The 27,851-nt window shown below is 38.5% G+C and overlaps 1 protein-coding gene across 3 annotated transcripts in view; it reads right to left on the reverse strand.

Moving 5' to 3' along the window:
• LOC127443913 (endothelin receptor type B-like) overlaps positions 1-15,576 on the reverse strand; it is a 31,650-nt gene extending 16,074 nt beyond the window's left edge. The window contains exons 1-3 of one of the 3 annotated variants that reach the window (XM_051702960.1): positions 15,434-15,576; positions 4,107-4,606; positions 1,524-1,651 (exon numbers count right to left, since the gene is read on the reverse strand). In XM_051702960.1, the coding sequence (XP_051558920.1) occupies positions 1,524-1,651; positions 4,107-4,538 (560 nt within the window). In that variant the 5' untranslated portion in view covers positions 4,539-4,606; positions 15,434-15,576. Of the gene's footprint in view, positions 1-1,523; positions 1,652-4,106; positions 4,607-4,735; positions 4,876-5,704; positions 5,936-15,433 lie in introns of those variants that run through there. The other 2 variants (XM_051702959.1, XM_051702962.1) reach the window with 2 other exon arrangements.
• Between the last annotated feature and the right edge of the window lie 12,275 nt (positions 15,577-27,851).

The following is a 27,851-nucleotide window of genomic DNA, read 5'->3' on the forward strand; positions in this document are numbered from 1 at the left end:
TGCACCTGTATATATATATATTCTACCATTGTTTAACAGTGGCATTTGTAATGATTACGCCATTACACAGGTAAGACCATGGATGGCTCCACATTACTGTAGTTAATGTTGATAGTTTTTTTAAAATAATAGTATTTGTTATGAAAAAACTAATAGCATAAACACATTTAGAAACCTTTAACTACAACTTTCACTGCTGTAATAAAAACAAAGTCTAATAGATTCGCCCTAATAGATTTAATATGGATCTATACAAGTTACCAGTTAGTGTTACTGCAGTAAAAAAAAAAAAAAGAACCAAAAACCATTTAAAGAACCAAATCGCTTTCAACTGTGTTTGATATAATGGCAAGTTATTTTCTAGTACCAGATTAGCAATTTAGCCTGATTACTCAAGGATAAGGTGTTGGAGTGATGACTGCCTGTCTAGATTTGATCAAAAATGACTTTTTTCAAATAGTGATGGTGCTGTTTTTCATATCAGTGATGTCCTGACTATACATAGTGATCAACTGAGTGCCACTTTCATGAATTAAAGTACAAATTTCCTTCCGAAACAGCTAAATCTGTACATTATTCCAAACTTTTGGCCACCAGTGTATATATACACAATAATGTATATTAATATATATTATAGTTAGGCCTAAATTATTATTGTTTGCATGCATAACTTGTACTATTAGTATTTATATTAGTATTTGAAATATGCAGAACAAGTGCTAAAACGGTACTGTCTCTTTAAGACTTCTGGCAGTTCAGCATTTTATTTTAGTTGAGTGCATAATAACAAGAGTGGAGTCATACAGATTCTTTATTAGAATTAAATGTTCCTTTATTTGGTTTTGATCAACAACTGACTGTAAAGAACAGAAAGGGTATCAAAAGAAACATTATCAATGACAAATGGATTGCATGGATATTGTCTGAGTTCTTTGGCACTTTTACTCTCAAAACGCAGTGAAAGGATCTCTGTCCTTAACTTTGCTTATGAAAATGCAACATATAATGCTTTTCTGTCAGAATAAAAACTGATTTAAATGTGGGTGTTTTCCACAACACTCAGGGACATTAGCATCATATGTTTTTGATTTAGTGAGAGAAATCTTAGAGCCTGAAGATTAGATCATGTTAAGATGCAATTCAAGTTCGAAGATGCCTTATAAGCATATACAAAGAGACTGAGACAACATCAAGTTTATATATTATATATAATGGATTTCTGGTATTGTAAGTACTTTATCATGAAAACATATTTTCAATAATAATAATAATAATAAAAACATTAAAAAAGTTTCACAAAATAAGAGTTTAAAAGTGTTATATCTGACTGCTGCAGTTTAAAAAAAGGTTGATTTCTAAAAATATTAACTTGTTGTGATGAGCTTTAGAACATCAGGGCATGAGAAGCTGAGTGTTTTGCAGCATGTGGCTTTTGGCTGCTTTTGATTTAAGATTATATATCAGCATTACAACATGTTCACACATGTACACTTTGATATCAAAATGGTCAAGATGAGAATTACCTGTCCACACTCAAAGCACACAAATTGAGTACTGTAATCCCCACAGATGCTTTCTGGAGGAAGGGGACCAGTTTACACAGGAAAAGTCCAAAGGAGCTGTCATCAAATGGCCATTTTGTGAAAAGTAACTGCAAGAAAATTAGAATCATTCATGACTATGAGGCTCTTTTTCCATATGACCCTATGCAGAATACTCAAGCAGAATACATTGCATTAAGATGAATGAAATTGTGATGAATTGAGCAAAATGTATTTCTTTATTTAAAATGATGCTGTTGTCAGGACATTTATTTATAAAAAATATGAATGAAATGAAGATGTCTTATCATAACTTCAGCAGTCTTGATTTCTGGAATTTACTTGTTTCTGAATCAGTTTAACTTCAACAAGGGGCATATTTTTGTTTTGCTTCTCAGTTCCCATCTTGGGCCTTGAGGGCACACATCTTGGCTTCATGAATCTTATTCGAACGGCTTTTCAATTGCTGCTTTTACATGGGCCCAGACACTGCTTGATCTGAGTGTACTTTTGCGTTCACCTTGAAAGACACCTTGGAAAACCTCTTATGTCTCCTTTATTAAAAATAATAATAATAATAAAAAAGTACCCCTTTTTAATGACCCATTGCATCAGTTCACAAAGGACAGAAGCTTTTTTTGTTCCTTTTTGGACCCTTAGAAAATCTAATCCTTCAAGTGGCCCTAAAAATGTTCTCTGAAAGGACCCTCTCTTTTGTTAAACAGGAAAAGAATGTGGATCTTTCTCAAGTTTAGAAAGGAAACTCCTCATGGGTGTATCCTGGCCCTGATGTATGAAGAGTCCACGTTTAACAAGTGAGGGGAGAGGCACAGTCAGAGAAGTGTGTGTGTTTGAGTATATTGGAAGTTAGTGTTCTGGAGTGCACATGAATCTGTGCGTCATAAAACAAGACATGCTAACAGGCACACTTCCGTTTTGATACAGAAATATTTATTTTTTTTCTATATTTGAAGCACAAAGAGAGAGAGAGAGAGAGAGAGAGAGAGAGAGATCTGTGAACTCTGCACTGTCTCTGAGGTAACTGTTATATTCTAAACAAATTTGATCTTTCTGTGTTAAGTATAACTCTCAAGACTATAGATGTTAGATGTTCACATCTAACATCTCCATCTAATATCCTGTTAAAAGTCCTTCAAAATGAAATGTGTAAAAGCAAATAGCTGGCTTTATCAGTCTTCGGAATATCAAGATAATCAAGCTGCACCAAAGTGGTATGCACATCAGCTCAGAGAATGTTTTAGCATTGTAAATCTTACAGACTATCCTGCCTTCTGGCCTTAAACTTAATATTCATAATTATCTTAGTACAAAATCTTTGTTTCTATTAACTTGTCACAATAATTTCTGCAATTTCTGCTCGATTTCATCAGTAATTAAAATCAAAGTGGTTGAAAAAGTGCTATGAATTTATAACTGCATGTTTTAACTTTGGAACCACTTTAATTTAACTGAAAAGTTTAAGGCAACAATTAAACTTGAATGTTGGCCTCAGCAACCATCCACTTACATGGAATTTTTTCATTTCATATGGAAAAAAGATGCTAAGTAAATGGTAACCAAAATTCTGCCTAATATCTCCTTTTGTGTTTGACCAGAGACTATTTAGTAGGGACGGGACACTTCTATTAAAATGAATGTGAGAAATTGAAACGGCCAACGGATGTAGGAAGGAAGTCCTGCCTTAAAGCTAAAGAGCCAATCACCCTTTAGATACAGACATCGTCTGTCAATCGACTTGAGAACACGCATATGCATTAGCTATACAAGCTGGGAAATTTGCGGGTCTTTTTTTTTTTTTTTTTTTGCGTAATCTGAGGTAAAGTACAGTCGGACCCACTTTATATTAGGTGGCCTTAACTACTATGTACTTAACCATTTGATACAATGTACTCATTATGTACATACAAGTTGTTGTATTGAAATTACATTTAAAGTTCTTGCATTTAATTACATTTGTAGTTACACTGTTAACTTTACCCCTAGCCCTAATCCAACCCTTACCCCAAAACCTAACTCTAACCCCTAATCCTATTACTGCTAATTTAAGAAACTGTATACTTTTATTACTTTATGTATACTTTTATTCTCACAGAGACCAACCGATCAACAAACAAGTTCAAATCAATACAATCACATTTTAACTACTGTATAGCCTCCTATAAAACACTTAGTTTTTGAGTTGGGATTAGGGATTAGACTTTATGGTTAGGTTTAGGGTTAAATTTAGGAAAAACCATCAACAACATCGTTCATTGGTTCATTTATTTTTTCTCTATGGGAGTAAAAGTTTTTTCCAAGCCAACTCTAATGATTTCACCATCTCATACTGTTGTTGTGACTTGTCATAAGTAAACCATTCTAAGGTATTGCTTTAAAAAGTTGTGCTTGTGGTGCAAGACCTTGAATAAACAAAGAGACGTGGCATAACAGCCAAAGACATCGGTCTGACATACTGTAGGCAATGTGTACATAGACAATTAAAAAACAGAGTGGACAGAATGCAAGAACACATCTTGTGTGAAGCACAGAGGTGTGTATTCCTACCTTATAGACGTTGATAGGGATGTCTACGATGATGTAGATAAGGTCTCCAAGAGCCAGGCTGGCAATGAGGGCATTGGGCCCATTCCTCATACACTTGTTTTGGTATATAATCCTCAGCAATGTGGCATTACCCACCATTCCCACCACAAAAACAGCACAAGAAATAATTGTGTTAATATACTTGAAACAGAGCTTGATGGAGGTGGGAGCCTTGCAGGATGGAGGGCCCCTAGGTCTGGTGTTGTTACCCATCAGGGTTTTTCTTGAGGTGGGCTGAGGGGCAGGCTGGAGACCAGTATGGATGGTAGTTTTAGAGGTAGTGGAGTTTTGAAGAAAAGAGTCCTTAAGCTCCACTGTGCTGTTTAACTGACATATTCCACCAGTGACCATGATGGCCATTAGCAAAAACACATGTAGTGTTGTAGAGCCCATTGCTGAACACAGTTCTTGCTTTGATTTCCAGATTTGTTGATGAGTCAGGTTTGTGCTCTTTACCACAGCTGTGGGACAAGAAACAAGAGGACATATATCATGTTAAGTTAAAGCAAGTTTGAGTTCAGTTAGCAAATATTTCAACTGTCTCACATTCTCCACGCACCACCCCCCCCCCCCCAAATAAAAAGACTTACATGTTCCAAACAGGCCTCAGAATAAAACAAAATCAAAGAGAATTGCTTAAAAGTATCACACTAGATCTGCAAAACTTCAACGCAACTTCAAAAGGGATTTAGTGGAGGAGCACAGATGGAGAGTGCCAGTATGAGTTACTGTCACGCCATGGGGACGTGACATTGCCTTTCTCATCAAGTACCCATCAGTGTTGGCATGGTGCTAGTGGCATAGCACCAAACTTTTGTTTTTTCATTTGTAATTTTAACAATGCGCCCGTTGCATAGCTTTCATCACTTTAGTTTCTGCAACATACATTCCACCTCCAGTTTTGATTGAGCATTCAGATGGGCTGTTTCCTAAACAAATGGCCACTTTAACACAAAAAGGTTGACTTTTGGACTGCTTCTTGCTTACAAAAAAAAAATCTTCTGAGTTCATACCAGAGAATTTGCATGGACTGGAGGGTAAGGAAGGAACACAGCACAGTAACAATTACATGCTAAAGATATTTCTTTTCATAAACTCTGAAATTCATTTTCCACATTTTACTGAGTTGTCCAACAAGAGGAGATTTCAACTGATTTGATCTGATCAGATACTTTGTTAAAAAAAAAAGAGCAGTAAAACATGTATTATTTTACTTTAAAAAAAGTTGTCCATCACAAATCTCTTTCAAGTACAGTAACTTAAATTATTTTATCCTTAAAAAGCTAATGTAAACCTATTCATACAAAAGAATCACAACTGTGAAAAGTTAATCAACTCTCATCTTGTTTGGAATAATTTTCAACCCTCTTTCATTATCTTGACAGCAAAGGAACACTTCTGAGCCGAGATGCGTTTCCTGTTCAAAGTCACTGCCACAACCTGGTACACACGGAACTATTTAGTAGACAGCTCTTCAAGTAGCATCTTAGTTTAGCATCAGCTTGGCACGTAAACTGCTATGCTCGTGAATTATAAATGCCTCCTGGTTTTTCACCTACCGCTCCTTAACTGTCTGCCTTCCCCAGGGTCCCGTCAGTCAGTCAGTCAGTCAGTGAGTTAGTGAGACGAGAATTCGGCTAGAGCCCCTGAGACATCTGTGTGGTATCATATGTGTAATTAAGCAACTATCAAAGTATAGCAGGATCCCATTTGGACTGCACGACGCACCAAAGCTGCTGTGAAGGGGCTGCGCATTCTGTCTCCAGCTTTTCCTGTGGAGAGTTGCCGTATGTGTGTGTACATGAGTGTTTAAGAGAGAGCACTTTGACGGGGTGGGATTGCAATTCTCCACCTCCCCCCTCAGCCGGGAGGGGGGCCCCAAAGGAAACACCAGCGTTTGGCGAGGCACTGCCTGCCTGGCTGTCGACAATCAGCCGAAGCACAGAGCATCAGGAGGAATCACAAATCCTTTCCTGAGTTTTTCTCTCTCTGTCGTACTTTCTCTGCTTCTATCTTTCTTATTGTCTTCCTCTCACCTTAACAGAACCACTGCCACCATGTCATAACCTTTTCCCAAATGATCAGCAGCAATATTTTCATCTGACAAACTCACCTACAAGTCCTGTCCTTTAGATGTGATACTGCAAGATAAGCAGGAGGGGTTGGGTGGTGGATAAGGGTGGGGAATCGAGAGCCAAATACCCCTTGAACTTTCTATGCCCAAAATATCCCAACGTGGGTGGCCAGACTCAGGGGAAATTTTTATTACCCTGCCATACTTCATCATGGGAACATACAAGCCTACATAAGCCTTCTGTTCAAGTCTGCCTTACCAGCCTTGCATAAATTGGAGATATTTTGGTTCTGATCTGAAAGACTTTTTCATTATGTGCCTTGGCAGCAAGATAAGCTGATTTCAAGAAAGTCGATTGCAACAAAACACTAATATAAAGCAAAGTGCCTGGATGACTACATCAGTGTCCATTATGCAACCCGTCCTAAATGTCTATACTTCGTAAAATGGGCCATTATCAATATGGTGTCTAAGTGCAGGAAGGTTGCCCGAGTTTGGCCAACAGGCGCCTAACAGTTTTGTCAATGAGCTGATGAAGAAACTGTACTGTTTACAGATAAAACACTCACCGGCTGAGTATTGCCACAGCTCATTTTCAAGCACATCTAAAAGAAATTGACACTTAAATGCTATTTAAAAGGCTGTTTGTTTGTCTGTCTGTTTGTTTTTGAGGGAGCACCAGGGAAGTCCTACTGTAGCTCACTTGGTACCCGAGGCGAGATTAGATACTGTATGACCAAAAAAAAAAAAAAAAAAAAACTTAAGTTATGCTTTGAAGTGCAAGATACAGTATGTTAATATAATGCTATCGTTTTCATTTGCAAGAAGACTTGGGGTTCAAATCCCGAATTTGACAGCCAGTGATCACCATGCATTCAAAATCATGATTGCATTCAAAATCTTTTGGCTCAAAATCTGAGTGCATGTGTATTTTGAATGGGCATGAAGCTTCTGGCTTTTTAAATGTTTAAGATGGATGTGGAAATGTTTGTGTTTTTTTTATGTACAGTACATAAGCAATATCCATTTAAAAGGGCCTCTACCAGTTCACATTTGAAGTTATACATATGAGAATTTTGAGAATCTGATTGAGGACAATGTGTAGCTAGTGTAAAAATGTGTGCATGATCTTTGAAATGTATAAACTTTGTTTCTCTTTTTGCTTGTTTCCCTCTCTCGCTATGTACTAGGGATGTGTCTGAAGCAGAATACCTTATTCGGATAGGCACGAATAATGACTTAACGAATAAAGAATTCATCCATATAATACAAAAAAAAAAAAAAAAATTATGAGTGATCATCCAATGAGCACAGGTATTTAGCAATATTTTAAACATATCATTGCTTCGTAATTTTGGATGAGTCTGGGAAGCCAATATTATTGCAGTGTAAACCTTATGAAAATTTGCACGGTGCGATTAAGTTTATCAGATGGCCGCATTCTTGACTCCATTTCAATCTCCATTAATTGTGCACATCTCAGAAATCTAATCTAGTCAACAGTAAAATTAACTAAGATACTATCATACACATTTTCCATTTGTTTTTGTTTTTTTCCCTTTTTCTCCCAATTTGGAATGCCCAATTCCCAATGTGCTTTTAAGTCCTCATGGTCGTGTAGTGATTCGCCTCAGTCCGGGTGGCGGAGGATGAATCCCAGTTGCCTCCGCGTCTGAGACTGTCAACCCGCGCATCTTATCACATGGCTTGTTGAGCGCGTTGCCACAGAGACATAGCGTGTGTGGATGCTACATGCCATCCACCACGGCAACCACGCTCAACTCAACATGCGCCCCACCAAGAACAAACCACATTATAGTGATCATGAGGAGGTTACCCCAAGTGACTCTCCCTAACAACCGGGCCAATTTGGTTGCTTAGGAGAACTGGCTGGAGTCACTCAGCATGCCTTGGGATTTGAACTAGCGAACTCCAGGGGTGGTAGCCAGCGTCTTCTACCACTGAGCTACCCAGGCAAGGATTCACACGCAAGGATTCATGAACCAACTTGTCATGAAATGAGTCAGAAATGAGGACCCAATTGCAGAAATGAGGAAAAAAAAATACGATTTTATTGAATAAAAGCATACAAACAGGGGAAAACCAACTCAGAGGAGAGAAAGTGATAAACTGAAAAGCAAAAAAACAAACAAACTGAAAGACAAGACAGAGCAAACGAACCAATTGAACATGAGAAACAAAACGATCTGACAAACACAAGAGGAAAAGGAGCACAATATATACAGGTAGGGCACATGAGAAACAGGTGAAGACAACTAACATAAGGACTAAATGAAGGGGAGTGATGAGGTAACAAGGGGGCAGAGTCAGAGAGGCAGATGGCTAACAAACACAAAGCACAAAAGCAATGAGCAGACATACAGTACCAAACATAACACAACTACAACAGACACAAGTGCACATGGCGATGATAGACAAAAAGTCACATGCACACACAAACATGAGACATGACTGCAGAAAACCAACAAAATGTAAACAATGATGAGAATGTTAGAATCCTGCCACAAAGGAAGAAAACAAGACCCCCCCCCCCAAAAAAGGGGAACATCAACCAGAAACAAAGCATAACAGACAAAAACACAAACTAGTGTGGGGCTGGAGGCACAGACTGGGGTGGGACAGGGAGTACAGAACAGGGAAGGACTTGAGAAACAAGTGGTACCAACCAAGGGAGCAATGGTGGGAGAACCCTGGGGGATGGCTCGAGTAAGGGGCAGGGTCGGGAGGCAGGAGAAATGGAATGGGTAAGGCCGAGGGACAGATGACAGTCCAGGGAGGGTGGGTGGATGAAACCAGGAGGATGGCTTAGTCAGGGGTGGGGTTGGAAGGCTGGGGAAATGGAAAGGACCAGGTCTGACTGGGCAGCAGCTAAAGCAGGCTCGGACCCCTCCTGGAACGTGACAGTAGACCCTAATGCAGGGAACCCTCTCCTCTTCCTCCTCTTGTGGGTGGAAAGAGCAGCGTGCTCCTCCGCCTCCTGGCAGTCCACAGTGGAACTAGCAAGCTGGTCTTTGGCTGCCGCAGGAGGCTTGGCAGACTGGATGGTGACCGCTGGTGACTGGAAAGGATCGTCGACAACCTTGGGGAACCGGACAGGCTCAATGACTTCAGGGAACTGGACAGGCTTGTTGACAACCACAGGGAACAGGACAGGCTCATCAATGGCCTCAGGGAACAGGACAGGCTCGTCAACAAGGGGGCAGAGTCAGAGAGACACATGGCTAACAAACACAAAGCACAAAGCAATATGCAGACATACAGGACCAAACATAACACAACTACAACAGACACAAGTGCACATGGCGATGATAAACAAAACAAAGCCACATGCACTCAAACAGCAGAAAACCAACAAAATGTAAACAATGATGAGAATGTCAACTGAAGCAAAGTGGCCGGACTCTGACAACTTGAACGCAATGATAAATTCCTGACCAGAAAATTGAAGATTGTATAGCAGAGCTCATCTGTCTGTCTCTTAAAGCTGACCACATTTATATCCACATCACCACAATTGCATGGTTTAGCCTTTATTCCCACAGTTTAAATGCTCCATAGAGGTTTAAATACTTGTAAATCTATTCAGAGTATTCCTGCACATGCACGGAGGATTGCAGAGAAAACAAAATATGCTCATTTTCCCTGCTTTTCTCTTCAAGAAATTTATAGAGGCTCGCTCTTGCTATTTATTCCGCTGTATTAAGCTAATTCTGCACATGTAATTTAAGTAAATAATTATGTCCTATATGTGCACACAAAACAAGCCTCAAGAGCAGACTATCATCAAACTTTCTGATATAAATTTACAGTGATTTCACCTGTTTGTAGGCTTAATTTTTTTCTATTTTCTTTTAATGTTTGTTTTTGTTTTTAATATTTGCTGCAAAATGTGTGCTTGACATTTCACAATTGCTTGACACCCCGTGCCTCCAGAATAACATTGTTATACTTTCACACTGCACATAAACTTAAACATATACAATACTTGCACATTGCAGACATAAACCAAAATTATTTTTCAACAGATAATAATGTTAAAAATACCAGGAGAAACCATAGATAAAAACACATTCCACAGTTAATGTAGCCTACATATCCAGTTTCATTTGGTGAGAAAAAATAAAGAATATATCAATAATATAATTCAATAATATTAATTATTGTTATAATTAATAATAATAATAACAATAATAATAATAAATTAAATAGGCCTATCCAAGGCATATTTTATATACATTTAACCCCATCATCTCACAAGAGATGAGAACTCAAGAGGGCCACAGTGTTTCTTTGCAAAGATACCAAAGTTTATTAAACAATATTCAAATGCAAAAGCAGCACAAAGGGTAGTTAAAAATGGCAAAAGAAACAAACAAACACAACCAAAAAAACAAACAAACAAAAAGAAACAATAATTGGAACCACCGCAGATCCCAGGGTTCCCCAATCACATAGAATGGCAATTTCTCTGCAAATAAGTGCACACTTCCTCAATAAAACAGACAAAATTTCACTACAAACTCCAAAGCAAAATGATCACCAAATTAAACCACTACAAACTGTCCCCCCCCCCCCCCATCTTAGAGTTGACAAGAAAATGGGAACCCCACTGTCAGTTATAGGTCCAAGACAAAACAACAAAACAAAAAGAAAAACAAAACAAAATCTCACAATAAATTAAATCACTTTGCCACTTCAACACATCAGACCCAATTTAACATTAAAGTGATCTCTTAAGACACCAATGAAGCCACTAATGCTCTCAATAAAAGTGATAGGCAATCATGCATCATCTGTAGAAAAACAAAGAAAATACAATTCATGATTGCCCTATAAAATATTTGCAATAATTAAAAACACTTAAAACCACCAAGCATAAAACACACAGTGTAAATATAAAAAGCTTAAAAACAAATCTCACATATTCAATAATTCAATTAGGATCAGTACCTGTATTATTAAATAAATCCACTTAATTCTCTGAGGCACCAATCAACATATCTCCAGTAAGGACACTAAAACAAAAAGCAAATACAAATGTTAAAACTAAACAAACCCACTATAGCCATCATACTCACAAACCTTACCTAGACAATTCAGTTCTATGCTGCTCATTAATCAACTGGTCTTTTCATCTGCTGTTACACAGCCTTGAACAACACCACACAGCTTCTCCTGCTTAGCACATGGTACCACAAAGAGGAAGCCCAAAAAGTTTGGTTTCCTCTTTATAGTGTCTAGGCTCATGGGGTTTGTATTCCAACTAATTTGTAGTCCTACAAATTTGTAGACCTACACCAGAGTAATGTAGTCCCTACATTTCCTGCCCTCTACCCCATTACATATAGAAACTATAAATGTAAGAGTTACAATTTTTAATTAGTTTTGAGACATTTCCGGTTTAAGCCATGCCCATATCTGGTTCTATCAGAAGACAGAGACGGATACAGATAATTTTGTCATAGGAACAGATACAAATACAGATACAGATAATGGCTTCGCTGCACACCCCTACTCTGTACAGAGACATTCTGCCGAATGCCAAAGGCTGATAGCTGTACAGAATAATCCCTGCTTCCTAGAAAGTTTAATATTCTCTTTAATTTTTTCCTTTACATGTTTTCTGGCCGACACAGTGTCAATCATACCTCAGTCATACAGTGACTTTTCCTTTTACACTTTATTATACTTTATCATGTTGGCGCCACGGATGGCTGCCTCAGTGTGGAGCGCTCATATTATTTTGTTGTTTTTGTTTGTTTGTCCTGTGTTTAGTAATCTTTTCCCAGTCAGTTTTACCAGAGACGAACTGCTGAACATTCGACAGCATAGACAATCTTTTTCCTGGTTTTTGAATATTCAGACGTTTTGCTTGACATTTCAGTTGGAGGGGCATCTCTGCTGTTCAAGAGACGCAGGCGAGGGAGAAGAGCAGGTGTGCTGGTCAAACTCCGTCGGCGCGGATTTCGAACAGCGCTGCCGAGCATTCATCTAACGAATCTCCACTCTCTTCCTAACAAAACGGACGAACTACATCTCCTCACCCGTACAAACAAGGACTTTTCAACCTTTGCTGCTTGTGCTTCACAGAAACCTGGCTGAGTGAAGCCATTCCGGACAGCGCGTTACATCTGCCGGGCTTTCAGCTGTTCAGAGTGGATCGCAACGTGGAGTCAACGGGGAAAATGAGAGGCGGTGGAACATGCTTTCACATCAATGAAAGTTGGTGTACAGATGTAACAACGTTAAAGAGGATGTGCTGTCCTAATTTGGAAGTGCTCTTTATTAACTGTAAGCCTTTCTACTCACCGTGGGAGTTTTCCTAGTTTATTCTGGTGAGTGTATATATTGAGCTAAACGCGTGTTTGAATGCGGTGCTGCAACAGCTGGCTGATCAAATCACAGACATGGAACAACAATACTCGGACTCAGTTATTATTATTCTCTGGGATTTTAACAAAGCAAATCTCACACGTGAACTGCCCAAATACAAACAGCACATCACATACCCCACCAGAGACAGGAACATACTGATTATTGCTACACAACAATAAAGGATACATATCGCTCTGTCCCTAGAGCAGCTTTGGGACTCTCTGATCACTGTCTGGTTCATCTTCTTCCAACCTACAGGCAGAAATTAAAATCAACCAAGCCAGTAGTAAGGACTGTAAAGAGATGGACCAATGAAGCAGAGTGGGAACTACAAGCCTGCTTGTTTACAGCAGAGCTCAGGCAGCTTTGTCAGGCCAAAGAGGATGCTTACAGGGGTGGGGACCTGAATATGTTCTACTGCAGATTTGAAAGGCCCAATCTCACACCCCACACCCACTCTGACCTTCACTTCACACAAACACCAACACATCCTGCAACCCCCCTCCTCCCCCCTCCTGCTACTCAACCTGCACTTAAGATCTGTGAAAATGATGTGAGCCGGGTCTTTCGGAAACAAAAGACGAGGAAAGCTTCAGGCCAGATGGCGTCTCACCAGCGTGTCTTCAATCCTGTGCTAACCAGCTGGCCCCCATCTTCACACAGATCTTCAATAGATCACTGGAGCAGTGTGAAGTCCCATGCTGCTTCAAACACTCAATCATTATTCCTGTCCTAAAGAAACCAAAAATCACAGGACTTAATGACTACAGACCTGTCGCCCTGATGTCTGTGGTCATGAAATAATTTGAGAGACTGTTGTTGGCCCACCTGAAGAACATCACTGGACCCTTTCTTGATCCCCTTCACTTTGCTTATTGAGCAAACAGGTCTGTGGATGATGCAGTCTACATGGGATTGCATCATATCCTGCAACATCTGGACAGACCAGGGACATATGCAAGGATCCTTTTTGTGGACTTCAGTTCGGCTTTCAACACCATCATCCCAGCTATACTCCAGAATAAATTACACCAACTCTCTGTTCCCATGTCTATCTGTCAGTGGATTACCAGCTTTCTGACTGACAGGCAGCAGCTTGTGAGACAGGGGAAACTCACTTCTAGCACCTGTACAATCAGCACTGATGCCCCCCAGGGATGTGTGCTCTCCCACAACTCTTCTCCCTCTACACCAATGACTGCATCACCAAGGACCCCTCTGTCAAGCTCCTGAAGTTTGCAGACGACACCACTGTCATCGGCCTCATCCGAGATGACGATGAGTCTGCATACAGAAGGGAGGTTGAACAGCTGGCTGTCTGGTGCAGTCAAAACAACCTTGAGCTGAACATGCTCAAAATGGTGGAGATTATTGTGGACTCCCCAACACTGACCCCCCTCACCATTCTAAACAGCACTGTGGCAGCAGTGGAGTCATTCAGGTTCCTGGGCACTACCATCTCACAGGACCTGAAGTGGGAGACACACATTGACTCCATTGTGAAAAAGGCCCAGCAGAGGTTATACTTCCTTTGCCAGCTGAGGAAGTTCAACCTGCCACAGGTGCTGCTGATACAGTTTTACTCAGCAGTCATTGAGTCTGTCCTCTGCACTTCAATAACTGTCTGATTTGGTTCAGCTACGAAATCAGACATCAGAAGACTACAAAGGACAGTTCAGACTGCTGAGAGGATTATTGGTTGCCCCCCCCCCCTTCTAGAACTATACACTTCCAGAGTGAGGAAAAAGGCTGGAAAAATCACTCTGGACCCCACTCACCCTGCCCACTACCTTTTTTGAAGGCACAGGAACAGTTTTTTCCCTCAGGCTATCCATCTTATGAACAGTTAAATTGCCCCATTGAGCAATAGCTATGTGCAATACACAGTTTAGTCTTTTTTATATTTATCCAACACATCCCACCTCTTCTGCCATTTCATTCCTCTGAAAAAAAAAAAAAGAAAAAAAAATTTGCACTGTACATAACAGATTTGTATTTGAACTGTACATAACAGATAATAGATTGTATTAGATTTGCACTACCTATGTGTACGTGTGTATGTATGTATGTGTGTCTGTACGTATGTGAATAATTATTTTTTATTTTTTATTATTATCTATGTCTTGCTGCTGTTTTTGTATTGTTTTTGTATTGTTGTACACTGGAAGCTCCTGTCACCAAGACAACTTCCTTGTATGTGTAAGCATACTTGGCAATAAAGCTGATTCTGATTCTGATTAGCCTAAAAAATCGTAAGGGTCATAAACTGAAAATTCTCCTCACAGTGACCGTAGCAGCAATTCTTTAACTCTTTTAAAAAGTTCCCGAAGAAAACATGTGATAACCTCTAAATTGCTTCTCTATGCATCTATACTATATCCTCATTATATTTCCAGGTGGAAATATTCTTCTCCCTCTTATTCTTTTAGTATGTGTATCTTATAATTGGAATGTTCATTTGTAGCTTATCTGCCTGCTTAGTATTAATTGTGACTTAATTGGGTAATACTAATATTGCCATTCAATTTTAAAACGATTGTGTTTTCTTTAATTGTACGCATACATTTATAATAGCTCTTGAATAAGTCATGGTCAACAGTGGCATATATTTTATTCATTGTAACGTGATTTGCTGACAGGATTCTTTTTCAGAAAGTCCCTCAAGTCTGCCGGTAGTTTCAATGGTGTCACAAGAGAGAGATAGAGAGAGAGAGAGAGAGAGAGAGCATCAGAGTATGTGTGAGAAAGAGAGAGAGGGAGTTGAGTTTGGAGTCTTTGTTAATCAAGACATTAATATATAAAATGATGAAGCCTTTACCTGGTCCCAGTTGTTTTGGGCTTTCATGTTGTTGTGCTGTTGTTGTTTGGGCTCTTCATCTGGTATTAATGGCATTCTGTCTGAACTCAAAGATGGCAGGCTGCCTGGTAATTCATATGCTTGTTCTCTGATGGCATCTGTGAAAATGTGCTCCGTGCATATTGGTACATACCCTGTGGGAGGGAGCAGGAGCTCAAACCTCTGACTGAGTCTGATGTACGTGGTTTCATAACTGGGGCACTTGCACCAAAAACAAAAGGGAGACAGACAGAGAGTGGAAAAAAGATTGGGAAAGAAAGCCAATTTGATTGTCTGAGTGGTGACTGATTGGCAGACTGACACAGGGTGTGTGATGATGGTATCATGCACTGGGCTCAAAACTGGTGCTGATGAACATATACAGTATATTGTTCACTATTTTGTAATTTAAAGGGATAGTTCACCCCCAAATTAGATTTTAGGAGGATATTTTAGACAGAATGTACAAGCTTCTGTTTTCCATTGAAAAAAAGAATTGTGATTTGTACTGTCAAGCTCCAAAATGGACAAAAAATGTCCATAAAAGTTTGATAAATATAGTTTAAATGACTTGTGCACTATGTACTATATATACCTATATTTGTCATACACATACTGAAAATCACCATCCACTTTTATTGAATGGAAACGAGGTGCTTGGTCATTCTCCATAACATATTTTGTATTTGACAGAAGAAAGTAACTAATAAGGGGTCAGAACTACTGTACATGGGGGTCAATAAATGATGACAAATGAAAATTAAACTGTAGACAGTAGAGCATTGCCTAAAGGTCGGAATTTTGCAGTTTTAGACTGGGAATGCTACAGCCCCCAACATCATCACTTTGTCCTCTCTAACCTCTTGTGTCCCTTCACTGTAGAAAAGGCATAATTTATGTTTTAAAGTGTACAGTCATCTGGCAAAGTGTTCATATTAGTCATCTGACTTTGACACCAGAAGGTCTAAGGTCACGAGAAGGGCTGCTATTATCTGTTCTGCATTACAGGGGAAAGACAGACACATCAGGGAAGATACTGTAAACAGTTATGCTGTAGATTACGCTATTGCATTTAAAACTAGATATGCATTTCCTGAAGGAAATACCGGGGTTGAAATGCAGCTAAAGAATGATATAAAAGTTTTATTTTGGGTATGTCATTTACACCGTTCCTCACCAAAGTGGGGGCACAAGATAACAGGTTAAGCATCACTGCCATCACGGGAGTGTGGGGAATATTGGCAGAATGTTGTAAGACAAAAAACATGTTTCGGCAGTTCTGTTTCATTCCCATAGAACATCTCACAGAAATATAGTTTTGCAAGTGAGTATATCTTTTTTTGTTACTTTTGGTTAGTATTGTGCTAACTTTGCTAACATTTTGATTAGCATTGCATGACCATAAAAATAAGGAAATACTATTACAAAATTAGCAATTTACCTGCTTCCAGTTTTCAGGTTGTATTTATGGCCAAACTTAAAGCTTTAAGTCCCTTGGCAACTTCCAAATGAGTAGGCAACTGATAGCATGGGTCTAAGAAAATCAGTAGGACTCTAGACACATTCCTGAAGCACCCCTCACCTAATCTACCTAAGATAAGGTCTGAGCACACGGCTATATCTGTGACATGCTTTCTGCATAAGCGCTTAAATAAATACCCGGGGGACATCTTGGACTTAATAACTGCTCATCCTTCAGGTCTCCAACTCTTTCTAAGGGAGATCGTTAAAAAAAAAAAAAAAAAAAAAAAAAAGGCTACTTGTTGAGAATCGGCCATTGACCCTGGACAACATTTCAACAGCTCTATTTGAGTTCCTGTCTCAGTCCTCAACTCTGAGCAAATAGAGTTCAAAAACCCTCAAGAACTACTGAGCATTTTTATGTGGTCCTTCAATATCTTGCAATGTCAATTGAGCAGGAAATGCAGTTGGTCACCTGGAGCAGGTCAACTTAAAGCATCTGCAATGATTATTAAAATGGCATACGATATACAATACGCTCTGCACAGCTGGCCAAACCTGAGTGATCAGCAGAATCATTCAGTGGAAGTTATAGGAATGCATAATTCAATAATTGCATCCATGTGGTCTACAAAGATGGGCTTTTATTTCCAAGAGTTAGATATTCGTAAATAAACAGAAGGATAAAAAATGTTTTTTTTTTTTTTTTTTTTTTTTTAAGTAGTAATTATAAATACTTAACAGATTTCTTTGCTTTTTGAGTATTTAACCATTTTCTTGTATATACAGTAGATACTATACATATTTTTTTTTCAATTTTTCCTTTTCTGTTTTTCACAAATAACAGCCTATTTTGTTATATTTCTCACAAAAAGCACCATGGTAATACACTTGTTTGTTTATTTATTTTCAGACATGGTCTGTGATAACCCCATGTTTATGACATGTGTCATAGTAAAACCACTGTATTTTTTTAAAGTACCTTAGAGTACCATGACAGTATCATGAAATATGAACAAGATCAATCATTCAGTACCATGGCATAACCCTGGTAACGTGGTGCATGGCACGAAGGCACGACTGAGCGCGAGGTGATCGACTGTGTTCCGCGAATGCTACAGGGTCCTTGAATAACTTATAACATGCGAGTAAGGGCAGGCAGTGGAAATTCTGGTGCCCTCCTATGGTATGATGGTGCCCCCCTAGGGAGTTGGTGCCCTAAGCAGACTGCTTAATATGTGAATAGGGAGCTGCAGTACTGTGGTAGCCTAATGGTATTTTTCTGAAAGTGATTAGTCTAATGGCTTATTAGTTTCAACAAAACCAAACTGGCTTTGGCTGAATTTGACAGCTCCTTCAGTTTATGTCAATATTCTATCAAAGACTAATTACATTTATATCACTGAAAACAACGCGACTGCTCCCATTATAATTAATACATTTGTCTACACTAGTGGTGCGCGATGTTAGAAATGCGGTAGCAATCGAGTATTATTCTTTTGATGAACTTACAACACAATACATGGAGTGGACTTTTTATCTGACCTGTTACCCGTCTGAGGTAACAGCACTTTGATGTTCCGGGGTGAATTTAAAACTGCATTTTTTGCTCCCTTGATGGGCACTCCTGCGGAACGGATGCCACTTGAAAGCTCGTTCAAAACGAAAGTGAGAAAATGAATCTTTTCTCAGAGGGCCCTTCCACAAGACAGTAATGCCATGTTTCCTTCAGAGTACCCACTTCAAGGGCTCTGCAGTTCGGAGTGAGTATAGGGCATAGGGAGGATCACTTGCGATTGGAATCCACCCCTGTTCTGCTGTAGCGCGTGCTCTTAAAGGCACCTCCGCTTAATTTTCTTTAATACGCCTGTGATTTACAAAGAAATCTCATAATGACACATTATTACCATTATTGTGAGATTATGACATGATTTTAATTTTGTTTTATTTAACTAAACTCAGCAAAAAGAAATGTCCCTTTTTCAGGACACTGTATTTTAAAGATAATTTTGTAAAAATCCAAATAACTTTACAGATCTTTATTGTAAAGTGTTTAAACAATGTTTTCCATGCTTTTTCAATGAACCATAAACAATTAATGAACATGCACCTGTGGAACGGTCATTAAGACACTAACAGCTTACAGACGTTAGGCAATTAAGGTCACAGTTATAAAAACTAAAGAGACCTTTCTACTGACTCTGAAAAATACCAATAGAAAGATGCCCAGGGTCCCTGCTCATCTGTGTGAACGTGCCTTAGGCATGCTGCATGGAGGCATGAGGACTGCAGATGTGGCCAGGGCAATAAATTGCAATGTCCGTACTGTGAGACGCCTAAGACAGCGCTACAGGGAGACAGGAAGGACAGCTGATCATCCTCGCAGTGGCAGAACACATGTAACAACACCTGCACAGGATCGGTACATCCGAATATCACACCTGCGAGACAGGTAGCCTACAGGATGACAACAACAACTGCCCGAGTTACACCAGGAATGCACAATCCCTCCATCAGTACTCAGATTGTCCGCAATAGGCTAAGAAAGGCTGGACTAAGGGCTTGTAGGCCTGTTGTAAGGCAGGTCCTTACCAGACATCACCGGCAACAACGTCATCTATGGGCACAAACCCACCTTCGCTGGACCAGACAGGACTGGCAAAAAGTGCTCTTCACTGATGAGTCGTGGTTTTGTCTCACCAGGGGTAATGGTCGGACTCGTGTTTATCATCGAAAGAATGAGTTACACCGAGGCCTGTACTCTGGAGTGGGATCGATTTGGAGGTGGAGGGTCCATCACGGTCTGGGGCGGTGTGTCACAGCATCATCGGTCTGAGCTTATTGTCACTGCAGGCAATCTCAACACTGTGCATTACAGGGAAGACATCCTCCTCCCTCATGTGGTACTCTTCCTGCAGGCTCATCCTGACATGACCCTCCATCATGACAATGCCACCAGCCATACTGCTCGTTCTGTGTGTGATTTCCTGCAAGACAGAAATGTCAGTGTTCTACCATGGCCAGCAAAGAGCCCGGATCCCATTGAGCACGTCTGGGACCTGTTGAATCGGAGGGTGAGGGCTTGGGCCATTCCCCCCAGAAATGTCTTGGAACTTGCAAGTGCCACTGTGGAAGAGTGGGGTAACATCTCACAGCAAGAACTGGCAAATCTGGTGCAGTCCATGAGGAGGAGATGCACTGACTGCAGTACTTAATGCAGCTGGTGGCCACTCCAGATACTGACTGTTACTTTAGATTTTGACCCCCCCCCCCCCCCCTTTGTTCAGGGACATATTATTCAATTTCTTTTAGTCACATGTCTGTGAAACTTGTTCAGTTTATGTCTTAGTTGTTAAATCTTTTTATGTTCATACAAATATTTACACATGTTAAAATTGCTGAAAATAAAAGCAGTTGAAAGTGAGAGGACGTTTCATTTTTTGCTGAATTTAATTTAATAAAATTTCTCCCCTTTTTCTGGATGACCAAAAGGGCACCTTTAGATTTGTGAATGAAATGAGCAGGGGTTTCTGTCCTGTTCTGTGCATGTCAGTGTTGATAAGCGCTATCTTTAATCAGACATTTTTGCCTCAGTACAAATTTGTTTACCTTTTCCTCTGGTGCTACTGCAGCCTCCGAGACACAGGTTCTGGTCCCATGGAAACCAAAAAGTAATCACATTCACACAATCAATGATGATTACGATTCGGAGGTTGCATTTTTCCTGTAAGATTACATTTTTACTGGTTATGTTTAGGGTTGGGGTTTGGTTTAGGGCTAAGGGTCAATAATATATGCATTCCTGTTGATTGTATTACATCATTTACAACTAAAAATACAACTCGCTTTACAGCTCGCTTTTGGCACCACTCTGTGGACATTTCACCAGGAAACTGGAGCTTACACATGCCCATACAGTTAACAACCCTTCCCGTTTCGGCCACTGGGGGCAGTGGTTAAAAGTGGCAAACACAGACTGTTTTCAGCTGAAGAACTTTTGACCTGCTGTTGCCGAATTCACAGTAAAATAAGCCTGTCTGAATGGCCCCCTGTAGTTTCTCTGAATTATTCCTTAGTTTCTTATTTTAACTGAAAATTCTTAGTTCTTAGTACTTATATAACAGTTACAGAAATCTGAAATCATTTGACATGCATGTCATATTTTAGAATTTTGATTTTCAAATTGATCTCATGAAATTGCTCTTTCTAAAGAAGGAAATGACCACCTGCAGGTGCTTAGAAATCAGTAACACACAGCTATTGCCGCAGTTCCAAACAAGTGGCAAATGAGTATAATTAGTCAATGGGGCCCAACCTTCTAACTTAACAACCACAGAGCCTTGCTTATTCCACCATCACAGAGCTGGTTCTCATGTGAAAAGTCTAGAATTTTGCAAGTACACTTAACTCACAATTCTCCCCATCTCTCTTTATCTTTCACTCTCTGTGTCTCTCTACCCTTTTCTCTTAATTGCAAACAGTGTAACGTTAAGTTTTGATGTTTACCACATGGACCATTACCACAAAGTCATTAGAGGGCTGTTATGAAAGCATTCTCAATGACTGTATCTGCCCCTCAGCCTTTTTTAAAGGAGCACAAAACATTTATGTGAGTTAATCATCATTGGCTCTGCTCTACTTCTGTTGCTATGCATGATTTACTGCAGCTCTGAGCAATGATTCGTCAATTGACGGCTTCCCGGAATGTCTCCACCAATGATGATACCAGAAGCAAGTCCAACCCGATACAGAAAGGCTTCTATCGCAAAGAACTTGCATTATTGTTTTACGAGTTCAGATCTGGAGTGTGTGTTCTTTCAACTAAACCCCAGACCCCAGAATTAAATGTCAGGTTACTGAACTCTCTATCCGAATTAATATTCCAATGGATAGTGATGCCATTTTAAGATTGTAAATATTTAACTATTAAAAATTTTAAGTGTCAGACATAATTAAAAAAGGACAAAGAAAGTACAGTATTTACACTCATGCTCTCTGGGAAAATTGTCCATAACAAAAATAAAAGATACACATCCCTAAAATATCTTGATGTTTATGATCAAAATGTTATATATATATATATATATATATATATATATATATATATATATATATATATATATCAAATCAAATCAAATCACTTTTATTGTCACACAACCATATACACAAGTGCAATAGTGTGTGAAATTCTTGGGTGCAGTTCCGAGCAACATAGCAGTCGTGACAGTGATGAGACTTATATATAAATATATATATATATATATATATATATATATATATATATATATATATATATATATATATATATATATATAATATATACCTTTTATATCTCAGGAAAGAAGCTGTTACTCATATTATGGCATTAATTTCTTCTCTTCCTGACAGAAAATGCAAATGCCACCAGTGATCAGCATTTAGCCTCCGGCAATAGAATAATCTCTGACCCTTACACTGAGGAGTCATAGACGCTTAATAACCCTTTCCAAGCTCATATCCCGGGGTACCTATCAGTGAATGTTTATCTAAAAGAAGGATGATGTGACAACAGATACAAGCAAGACTTTAAATAAAATAATGAAGACTGAAATGAATATATAGGCCTATCTATGTATATTGCAGAGATTTTTTCAATACCTACAACTAAAAGAACTGGTGAAGTAAGTTGTCAACCTGCATCATTCAAGAATTAGGACTATATTAAAAGTGCTGTAAGCAATTTAAGTTGTTCTAGAATTTCCAAAAACGAACCTGTTTTATTAGCCATGCCCCTCTTCCCAAAACCCCACTCCAAAGATACAAATTGTGCTTAATTGATTGTCAAAAACAACAGCAGCAAAATAGCGCCCTCAGCTGACAACTGTTATGAGCAACATGGTATAAAAATGGCATTAAACCTCAATAATTTGCAGCAACTACAATACTGTGAGAACTCGCAAAATGATTGACAGGCAGAAAGCGTCAGAGGCCGTGGCCCGCAGATGCTTTTTTGTTTACGGTTTAAAAAGTCTAATGCTGTCACAGAGACCTGTGAGTTATCTCAGGACACTTGTTTCATTAATATCTTTCGGGGAGTAAACTTTTTTTTTGCATTCCTTTCCAGGAAAAAAATAATCATTTACAGCACCTTTAATGCCAATTTGTCCTGTGATTTACAGATGGACATACTGCTTTGAGTTCTGCTTTGTTAAACTCAGCATAATGAATGTACACAGTAGAATCACAATCTCTTCCTTCATCTCTGTAATGACCAAAATCAGCCAAACAGTCGTTCTCACATCAAACAGTCATTCTCATATACAACGTGCACCAATGGGTTTTTCAATCAAATACGTAACAGAAGTTAAAGTGGCACCACCCAACTGGTTGTACACTGAGAGAGAGGGAAATATGGATGGGTGAATGTGGTTTTTATACATGCTTTGTTGTGTCCTAGAGATGGGTGTGCCTCCAGTTCTTGGTTGGGCATGTGAAGGGTGTGCTGAGATGACTTTCAATGGCACTTTATTAGGAACACTATGGTCCTGTTGTTTCCCATCCGCCTCAAGGTTCAACATGTTGTGCATTCTGAGATGCTATTCTGCTTACTACAATTGTACAGAGTGGCCTTATGAAAATTGAGAGTTCATTGGAAATTTGCCGCAAACTTGCCACAAATTTGCCACCAATAATTTTCACATGCAAATGAGCTTTGCACCAAACTTGCGGCAAATTGTCCATTGTTGCCAAAGGTTTGCCGGAGGTTGACCACTACTGGCAAAGAGCTGCAAACTTTTGGCAAACATTTGTGGCAAATCAAATGCTCATTTACACGTGAAAATAAAGAGTGGCATTTTCCCCATTCTGATGGTTGATGTGAACATTAACTGAAGGTCCTGACCCATATCTGAATAATTTTATGCATTGCACTGCTGCCATACGATTGGCTGATTAGATAATCACATGAATAAGTAGGTGTACAGGTGTTCCTAATAAAGTTGAGACAATGAGGATAAAAGTTCATTGATTTTTGTTGTAATCTGTTATATTTATTCCTATGATCTTTTGAAGTTGTATATATGTAATTCTAAATCCTAAACTAGTTTTATACTGTTCCAGTCCATTAATTTGATTGGTCAAATGGCGTTCCACAAGTTCTAATATTTTATGCAGTAGCACTGGGAATTTCTCTGTTTGTAGAGCATACAATAGTACCTCATCTCTCTAAAAGTCTGTAAAAATTTCAAATAATAAATGATGTTGGCCAAGTGCATTGTGAAGCAAAATATTTTATTAGCTTTTTTGATGGTCATGATTTATAATATGCCCATAACTACACTGTTGAAAATTTTTCTCTACTCTCTTTTCTAAACGTATATAACAGCCAGTGAAACACAATAATTTAATTGTACTTGTACGATGACTATAAAGAACATGACTTGACATGCCCAGATATCTCCCATGCAAGCCTAAAATTCCCGTGGTTCTATTTCTTCCATTCTCTTCTATTCTCTCTCTCTCTCTCTCTCTCTCTCTCTCTCTCTCTCTCTCTCTCTCTCAAACACAAACATACACAAACACAAACACACCATCCAAGAACTGACCTCATTGAAAACACATGCAGATAACTGGTCATCATTTCCTGTAGCTGTTTACAACAGACAGAACTCCAGAGGACATCAGAGGACAGGGCGGTGAGTGATGATCAACAGCAGCATTATCAGAACTTTATTGGAAAAGAATCAAACTGAAATTTATATGTCAATTTGTTGCAGTTTTAGTGCCAGAGTCTAGACTTTAAAGAGGGTGAGAAAAGAGGAGGGAGAGGTTCCATGTAGAGGCACCCCCCCCCGACCCCCACACAATTTTTTCTTTACAGGCGACGTGACTAAAGGGCTGGTCTTTGATGAATTGGTTAAATTACATGTTGGAAAATCCTGTGTGTCACTAACATAAACGCACTCAATATACAAATACACATTCTAACCTACAAACAAAAGTTAAACACATTTCAACAGCAAACACATTGCAACATATTGTAAACAGTATAATAGTATAGACGAGTACTGAATCTGCACTGTGATTATGTGACCCTGTGCACATCATCTAGGGTAAAAGTTGCTGAAAACATTTGAAATCACATAGAAATATAGTAAACTAGACTGCTGCTAATATTTAGTGTATTTGTTCACACAAAGGACACAGGTATTACCCATTTCAGACTTTTGATAGGGGTGCTGGTAGATTGGTAAAGATCAGCTTGTAGCACAAAGGTTGTAAGGTCAAAACATGGAAGTGGTGATTCATGAGCTACAATCGTTGTACACCTGAAAAAGGCACTATAACACTTTAACAACTACAGGTTGCTCCAGGTGGGTTGTCCCTGCTGCAAGAATGCTTTGAATTACTTTTGATTAGAAAGTGTCAACTAAATATCAAATAATCACACTTACTACCAGGGTTGGGGAGAACCTGAATATATGTAATAGTGTATCATATTTAAAATACAAAATATGGGTAACTATTTATAAATACGATTTTATTTGACATATTTTTAATAACTGTAATCTGATTAATTTGAAATGGAATAATATTATAGTTACATTTCAAAAATTTAGATTACTGAAGGGATTAATTTGAGATTTAATGTCATTTGTTTCAAGTACCCCTCTATGGCATGCATTATAATACCGCTGAAAAAACAAAACAAAAAAACAAACAAAAAAAAAAAAACAGTCCTCTGGAGTCCTGTTTTTCTTCTTAAAATGGAAAACTGAAACCTTACAAATTATATTGTACCATTATAAAACAAAATTTAAAGAATGTGGAAGAGACAATCACTGCTTTACAGTAATGGGGAATACCAGGCTGTGCACCTACTTTTTATCATTACCAATATAATTATTTACATTATACATTATATTTTAACATAATGATACATTAAATGTATTGTATATATTTATTTAAAGCAAAAATATTCAGATAATTGTAATTCTAACTCTGTTCCTTATTAAGTTAATGAATACAATTATAGAGAATTAGGCTTTTTCCCATATGCCCCTTCATGTTGAAAAAGAATGATTGTACAAACAATTATTTTCATTTGGATATTATAAATGAACCAGTTGATTTGGTTCACAAGACCAATCTAGAGGATTCGTTCATGAATCGGACTGATCCAGTTCTCGAGTTCAACTCACGACTTAATGATCTGGCCACATCGGTTAACAGCTCTCTGAATGTACAGATTATCAGTGAATAACGAAATAAATTTGGGTCTGTTCCTCACACAAAACTATTGTACTGCTTATGAAGTCTTAACCCTGAAGTTCTACTAATAACCAATGCAAAACATTTAATGAAAACTTATGAGCTCATGAACAAAATTTTATAAGAAATTCACTTTCATAAATATTGTTCTGCTGAGCTGGATCCTCTAAACTTGAAACCACAAAACCTTTCAGCCCTACTAAGGCTCAACTGAAGCCCTGCTAGAGCTCAATTGAATCCAGATGTTTCTCCAGTGGTCACCATTACTTTCATCACCAATCACTATCAGATGTAATCCTTAAGTTCCAGCCATCATAATAAACAATGGACAATTCTACAGCCCTCACAATATATTACTTTCCTCTATTGATAATCATGACCGAAAAAGTTAACACAGTGCTTGCAAGGCAACTCTGTATTGATCTTAAACATTATGATTCCTCAAACATCATGATTAGGGGTTTGTTCTTACCTGAAGTTTACCCGAAACTTTAACACTTTTCTTTGGCTGCCTTGCAATCACTGGTATTTCCTCCAGGAAATGCAAATCTAGAATTTTCTCACTCACTTCTTCAGATGTTCTGGGGAAAAAGGAAAATTGTTCAGCGATTGTGAATTTGGTTCTGAAGTTTCTTAGATTAAAGTAATTATTGTCAAACAATGCAAAAAAAAATAAATAAAATAAAATAAGTAGCTGGTAAATCCTCCAAGGAATGTTTTTTTTTTTTTATTATTATTTTTTTTTTTAGGAATTCCCTCTTTTCTGTTGTTTGTAACTCATTGGGAGCTGTTACATGTCTTTGCGTGCAAACACAGAATTATTCGTCCTTCAAAAATATGTCTTTGTTACATACATGTCAACAGTCGGATCTGAAATTGTTGCTTTGATTGCACACATATCTCTTACAGCACAAACTCAACAACTTAATGTGTAAAACCATAAAACAGGATATGGGAGACTGCAAGAGGACTTCAGGAACAGCAATTCTTTCTTTTATATGTAATTTTGAACACCATCAGAAATGACTTTTTTCTCTGCTTCTTCATTAAATGGATTAAATAGTCAATTATTTATTTAATTTTTTTTTTTTGCTATCTAATTTGACTGAAAAAAAGAAAAAAGAAAAAGAAAAGAAAATTCTTTCAGAACAGCAACCCCAAAACATCAAGTATAAGGAGGACCACATTTTCATACAAATGGTAAGTACTATACTTTACACAGAATTAAACCCAAGCCCCAAAGTGTAGCTCTAAACCCTATAGACTCATCGACTGGATTCAGTCAGATTTACTAAATATAAAGTGCTGTTTCTGTCAGACTGATCTGTAAAATCGGTGACAGGAGGTCAATTTTGTTTGGTCTGCTAAAATTGGTCTCTGCTTTCTGTATTTACAAACTATGCCCCCAGTGGCCAAAGCTGGAACTACAGTTTTGCATGCACAGACCAAAATTGCATTCTTTGACGAACTTCTTTAAATGGATGTGACATGAAAGGCACAGCGTGTCTGATATTTGGAAACATTTGAATAGTACTTACATTAATATAGTCCAAAAACTAAACCTAACCCTAATCCTAACAAGACTGTGACCAAAGCAGCTTTTTATTCACATCTCTGCAAATGTAGATTAGTCACTTCCGCTTTTCTATAGCCAGAGATCAAAATGGATATAATGTCAAAAGCATAGCGC

This window comes from Myxocyprinus asiaticus, chromosome 7, assembly GCF_019703515.2.
Source record: "Myxocyprinus asiaticus isolate MX2 ecotype Aquarium Trade chromosome 7, UBuf_Myxa_2, whole genome shotgun sequence".
Taxonomy (NCBI): domain Eukaryota; kingdom Metazoa; phylum Chordata; class Actinopteri; order Cypriniformes; family Catostomidae; genus Myxocyprinus; species Myxocyprinus asiaticus.